Source organism: Carlito syrichta, unplaced genomic scaffold, assembly GCF_000164805.1.
Source record: "Carlito syrichta isolate Samal-C Ts95f unplaced genomic scaffold, Tarsius_syrichta-2.0.1 Scaffold76131, whole genome shotgun sequence".
Taxonomy (NCBI): Eukaryota; Metazoa; Chordata; class Mammalia; order Primates; family Tarsiidae; genus Carlito; species Carlito syrichta.
The window spans coordinates 4,260-11,196 of record NW_007020227.1 but is presented as its reverse complement, the minus strand read 5'-3'; the positions used below and the strand labels follow the sequence as shown (position 1 = coordinate 11,196).

At 36.4% G+C, this 6,937-nt stretch overlaps 1 protein-coding gene across 1 annotated transcript in view; it reads left to right on the top strand.

The window, feature by feature from the left end:
* Positions 1-6,632, top strand: part of LOC103255908 (aprataxin and PNK-like factor) — a 56,650-nt gene extending 50,018 nt beyond the window's left edge. Inside the window, exon 6 of the mRNA XM_021710205.1 lies at positions 6,131-6,632. Coding sequence (XP_021565880.1) covers positions 6,131-6,336 — 206 coding nt within the window. The 3' untranslated portion in view covers positions 6,337-6,632. The remainder of the gene's footprint in view (positions 1-6,130) is intronic.
* The last annotated feature ends 305 nt before the right edge of the window (positions 6,633-6,937 follow it).

Here is a 6,937-nt window from a genome sequence, read left to right as displayed (position 1 = left end):
ACAAGGGATGCTAGATTTTATCAAAAGCTTTTTCTGCATCTAATAATATAATCATATGGTTCTTGTTTTTACATCTATTGATGTATTTAATTACATTTATGGACTTGCGGATTTTGAACCAGCCCTGCATCCTGAGGATGAAGCCTACTTGGTCATAGTGGATGATTTTTGAGATGTGTTTTTAGATCTGATTTGCTAGAATCTTGTTGAGGATTTTTGCATCTATGTTCATAAGGGATATTGACCTGTAGTTCTCTTTTTTTGTTGGATCTATAGCTGGTTTGGGTATCGGTGTGATGTTAGCTTTGTAAAATTATTTGGGGAGAATTCCATCTTTCTCAATTGCCTGGAATACTTTCAATAGGATTGGTATCAGCTCTTCCTCGTATGTTTTGTAGAATTCTGTTGGAAAACCATCCAGTCCAGAACTTTTTTTTGAAAGTAGTTTTCTTATGACAGAGTCAATTTCCTGGGTTGTTATTGGTCTGTTTAGTGTCTCAGTGTCTTCTTGTTTCAACCTGGGGAGGTTGTGTCATGTCAGAATGTCCTCCATTTCATTTAGGTTATCAAGTTTGTTTCCATACAGGTGTGCATAGTAATCTCTGATAATCTTTTGTATTTCTTCAGGGTCAGTTGTGATTTGATCTTCTGTATTTCTGATTGTGTTTATTTGGACTTTTTCTCTCTTTTTCTTATTCAAACTGGCTAGGTGTCCATCAATCTTGTTAATTCTTTCAAAGAACCAGCTTTTTGTTTTGTTGATGTTTTCTATGATGTTTTTGCCTTCTGTGTCCCATATTTGGGCTCTTATTTTTGTGATCTGGATTCTTCTGCTAAAATTAGGTTTTTTGTGGTCTTCTCTTTCCAGCTCCCTTAGGTGATTTGTTAGGCTGACATCTTGTGATCTTTCCATTTTCTTGATTTGTGCTGGTAGACATATAAATTCCCCTCTTAGAACTGTTTTCATGGCATCCCAGAGATTTGGTAAGATTTTCATCATTTTCATTTGTTTCCAGGAATCTTTTAATTTCTGTTTTGATTTCAGTGTTGGCCCATTAGTTGTTCAGCATCACGCTGTTTAGTGTCCATGTCTTTGTGGACTTTGGGGAAATTTTGTTGTGTTGATATTTATTTTTATTCCACTGTGGTCTGAGAAGGTGCATGGCAATATTTCAACCTTACAGAATTTGTTTATGCTTGATTTATGGCCGAGGATATGATCAATCTTGGAGTGTGTTCCATGTGGTTATGAGTAGAACGTATATTCTGTGGTTGTTGGATGGAATATTCTGTAGGTGTATATTATATCCATTTGATTGAGTGTCAAGTTTAGGTTCTGGATCTCTTTGTTGATTTTTGACCTCAATGATCTATCTAGGGCTGTTAATGGGGTATTTAAGTCCCCTGCAATGGCCCTTAGAAGGACCTTTGAGGAATGGGATGACTAAGTCGAGGTTTAGCCTCCAAAGCCATAAAGAGTGTGTCTCTGGTGCTTGGGCGTGTAGACTATGTCCATGGCTGTGACAGTCTTGTGCTTGGCGTGCTCCATATAAGTGATGGCATCCTGGATCACATTCTCCAGGAACACTTGAGCACCCCATGGGTTTCCTCACAGATGAGGCCAGAGATACGCTTGACTCTGCCAGTGGGCCAGGTGCTGAATGGCATGCTTGGTGATGCCCAGATGTTGTCCCATTGGACCTTGGGGTGGTGCTTGGTGCTGCCTTTGCCAAGACCCTTACCTCCTTTGCCATGACCAGATATGTCTGCAGTTGAAAAAAGCACAGCATGAGATTATTAATTTTTTAATCAAGTGTTTTATTATTATATACAATTGTGAGTCAGGCAAACCTACATTTATATTTTTAAAAGTGTCTGGGTTGTTGGTAATCATAGAGGTGTTGTAATTTGCAACATTATTAAACTGAAAATCCTATCTTTGAAATTTTATGGGAGCTTTAGTAGTTTCATTACTTTAAATTACTTTTGCTTGCTTAGTCAGAAAATACATGCATAGGTTTTTTTCCCCTCTTGCTTTTAGTGTTCTCCATGTCTTTTTTGCATAAGACACATGACTTTTTATGCTAAAGACAGACATTTCTAGGTTAGGTGTTAGTCATATTTATTTTAGAACCCCGCTTCCTGAGATTGTTCCCATGATTCAGGAAATCATATAATGATTTAATCAATAAGTTCACTGATTCAGAGCATTTTCCTCATAAATAAAGTTTCATTACTTTGCCCCCATTACACTGAAAGGCAGAAACTGACATTTCTGTAAAAACTCCTTGAGAGTCTACTAACTAATTTTTTTAAAAAAGAAAACTTTCATCTAGGTAGCATTTGTGTTGTATAATATTTAAAGTCATTAACTGAATTGCTACAAGAGAATCTACTAATTAATTGGTTCCACAAACACAATCACATGTCAGCACTTAAAACTCTGGTCTATATGACACCACTAACAAAGCATACAAAGCTGAATTTTACAGTTGACTGTGTACGCATGTCATGACTTTGGCTCCTCAGGGCTTTCACTGTTCATGTGAAACAAAGTGGATGAAATTTGACTACCAGCTACATCGAGTTCTGTTACTGAAGACTTTGTTAGGTTCTGAATTTTCTTTTAAAAGAACATGATTTTGTAAAGGTAATCATCAAATGTAAGTGATGATATATGTAAACCATTTTTTGAGGAAACAAATGAGCTTCTTCTGATTAATATGGCCTTACTGCCTCAACAAATGAGCCATCTAGATAGATTGCTACAGACATCCAGAGTTCATTGAGGTTTAAACTATCATCATTTAGCAGAATTAAATAAAAGTTTTATGTAATTCATTATATTTGCAGACAGGCTAGTGATAGATGTGTAGGCTAACACAAGAAGAGTTTCTGTAAAACTAAAGATGTTCGATAGTTGATTTGCAAATGGTTCATTTATTTGTTTATTGATACCTTTGGCAAATATATTTATTAAGTGCCTTCTACATGTTAAGCTCTGTTGAAGGAGCTGAGGATACAGTGGAAACAAAGCCCTGCTCTTGTAGAATTTTATAGAGGCATACAGTGCACATATAAACAATTATATGATGTCACGTAGTGGTAACACTGGTAAGAAAAATAAAACTGTGTAAGCTGACAGAATAGTAAGGGTATATATGAGCTTAGGAGTACCATTTCAGATAGGGTGATAAAAGAAGCACTCTGTTAATTTGGCATTAGAGCTGAGGCCTGAAGGAGGAACCATACCAGGTGATTATCTGAGGAGGAGTGTGCCAGGCAATGGGGATAGTAAGTTCAAAATCCTTGGCAATGATCCAGTTTGGACTCTTCTGGGAGCAGCAAAGAGCAGATCGAATTGGAACAAAGAGAATAAGCAGAGAAGAGCATGAAATGAAATTTTAAAAAGTAGCAGTTGGTTGGGTATGGTGGCTCATGCCTGTAATCCCAGCACTTTGAGAGGCCAAGGTGGGAGGATTGCTTGAGCCCAGAAGTTCAAGACCAGCCTGAGCAGCATAGTGAGACCTTGTCTCTACAAAAAATTAAAAAATTACCTGGGCATGAAGGTGTGTGCCTTTAGTCCTAGCTACTCAGAAGGCTGAAGCAAAAGGATCTATTGAGCCCAGAAAGTCAAGGCTGCGGTGAGCCTTGCTCATGCCATGCACTCCAGCCTGGTCAACACTCTGGCTCAAAAAAGGAAAAGACTAGACTGGACTGGACCAGAACGGACCAGACTGCAGTGGGCCAGATAGTCAGAGTGAAATAGAAAGCTATTGGGAGGTTTTCTGGCTTCTTTGTGAAGAATCGACTAGAGTAGAAAGAAGCAAGGAAATCAATTAGGAGAATATTGTATCCAAGAAGAGGAGAGTATTTGGATCAGGGTGTTAGAGTGGATGTGGTGAGAAGTGGTGGATATACTTTGCAAGTAGAGCCAGTAGGATCTCTTGATGTATGGCATGTTGGATTTTCAAGGAGGTGTATTTAAGGATGACTCCGAGGTTTCTTGCTAAAACAACTATGTTGGATGATTGGAGAAGTCACATATTTGACAAGATTGATAAAGAAAATGACCAGATTTGGGTGAAGTAACTCAAGAGTTGTATTCTGGAAATGATTCTTCCAGATACCTGTAAATCATCCAAGTAGAGATAATACCTAAGCAGTCAGATAAATAAGTCTGTAATTTAGGACAATGGGTCAGGGCTTAAGATGTAAATTTGGAATCTTAGGATGTAAGACTGGATGGACTCATCTAAGGAGTAAGAGAAAAGGTCCCAGCCTAAAACATAGGGCACTCCAAAATTTAGAAACTAGGAAGATCCAACAAAGAAGACGGAGAAGGAGCAGCCAATGGAATGAGAGGAGAAAGTGAAGTGGTTTCAGCTTTATATCTATTTTTCTTATAAATCTACTAAGAAGATTTCTGTATATGATAAGAAACTGATTATTGAGATATTAGAATAGGCTATGTGGTAATGTACGCTCATCCACGTCTTATAAGAAAAGGTTATGTATATGAGGTTCTTCGAAGAGGAAAATAGACAAATAGAGATATTGATGTTCTTTCCTTCTCACTCCCTTATCCAAATTGCAATCTGCACTCCAAAATTTCCTTAAATGCATTTTATCATTTAAAAATTTGAGGAATTGAGATTAGCTATACATAAAACATGCCTTCAAGATGTTTACAGGAGGTACATATTAAGAAAAATATAATGCAAGATATGCTTTAAAAACCAGTATTCTTCCTACTCTATGCTAATAAGAATTGTGCAAGTTATTGTGTAGCCTTTTTAGCCTTGGCTACCAAGAAACTTGGGGATAGATTTGATGCTCAATCTATAATAATTATGTTAAAAATGAGGTTGAAATATGTATATTCTATTTTTTATGTTCTTAGTTTCTACCTTTATTAGAATTATATTATTATTATCTTAAGCTATCTTGAATCCTCTCTGAAATGAGTAGTGATATTAAGAAAAATGTAAATGTATTGGGCTATCAGAGTTAAAAAATATATTACTTCCTCTGTCATTTTTTTTCATGTATTTCCCCCATCGAATTCCTTGACATTCATTTTAGTTATAGCTATATATTACATGTGGACATTTTAGGAAGATGTTAACCAAAGCATATACAAAAGTATAGCATTAATACTTTTGACCTGGATTGTCCACTGCCATTCAGACGATTTCCAGATATATTTTTTCTAGTTGTTTCTTAAATGTTCCATATTGTCCTAGAGTCTCTCATTGCCTTATTTTAAGTCAATTCTGTTGCTCACTGTGGAAAGAATGGAATGAGGGCATAAGTGAATTTAGACAGAAAAATTTTAGTATTGCAACATTACTTAGAAACCTGTAAATCATAATGGCTGTTTCCATGACAGACCTAGTCTTATTGAAACATGAGTAGTAAGAATATCTTAGACCTGTAAAACTTAACTTTCCAAAATATCTAAACTTGTGTCTTCTCATTTGTTCACACTCCTGGTATGAGTGTCAGTCAGCTTTTACTAGGTTTATTATGATAACAAACTATCCTAAATTTCAGTGCCTTGCAATAGTAAATAAGTGTACTTTTCCTTCCTGTTGCAGCTGTGAATTACCTGTGGCTCTCTGCCATGTGTGTTCTCATCCTAGAATTCAGATTGAAGGATCAGCTTCTATCTGGGACATGTTGTTCTTTGGCAGAGGGGAAATGGCAGTAGCTTGAAATACAGAAAGACTCTTAAAGCTTCTTTCTGGAAGAGGCAGACACTATTTCCACTCACATTTTTGGGGGGCCAAATCAGTGGGAATCAGGGAAGTATAATCACATCACAGGGCAGGGCAGTGAATAACTGGGACAGAAATATATTCTATTACATGGGGAGGTAGGGTATCATGAAAATGATTATGATATTCTCAAGAAACCATTATTATGAATCTCGTGGGTCATTTGAGTTTCAGGAGCCACCTAGTAGGAAAAGTTAAAAGAAAAAATTACAAATGGTAAATTTGTAGTGGTAAGCTGTGCATTAATAAAATAATTCCTCTTGATGCATAACAACATTCTATAGTTTGATGTCTCTAATCCCAGGTTGAGTGGGGATTGATGTGCTGTGTACCAATCTTCTGTTTTTCAGTGAGAAGTGTTTTAGATGAAGATAATGATAATGTTGGGCAACCCAATGAATATGACCTGGATGACAGCTTCCTAGATGATGAGGAAGACGAGTATGAGCCAACAGATGAAGATTCTGACTGGGAGCCAGGAAAGGAAGACGAAGAGAAGGAAGATGTAGAAGAGCTTTTGAAAGAAGCAAAAAAGTTTATAAACAGAAAAAAGTAACCACTTTCTGCAATAATATATGGCTCACATTTCCTTTTTTGTGGGAAAAAATTCAAGAACTAAGGAGGTACTTGAGTGATCACTTTCTTCCTTTTGATAGTTATGACTTTTACTATTGCCTTTTTGCAGACAAGACATAGAAGTGTCAGCCTTCAGTGTAGTAGATGGAATTTATTTTGTTGCTTGCCTTTTCTTTCCTATTTAAAGCATCTAAAAGATGAAGAAGTTAATGAGTAATAATTGATATTTTTCTGTACTTTTTGTATTGGTAATAAAAACTAAGAGCCATAGGTTGCACAAAACTTTGGTATTTTTTTCTTTTTTCCAAATATTCTGTTTTTATAGAGTACTCTGTTAGCATAATCAGGCAAATTACATGATAGGTGGGAAAACATGTCTCTCATTGCTATTGAAGTAATTCTTCAAGCAGAGCCAGGCTTTAAAAAAAGGCAGCCATCACATAATGGCTATTTTCTTTTTCAAGTACCCTGGATGTGAGCTTTTCAATTTAATTTGCCACTTTTATCCTTTGAGCCTTGGGGAGATTAATACCAAATGGATACTGAAAATAGACTCAACTGGGCTATAGAAGAGACATGTT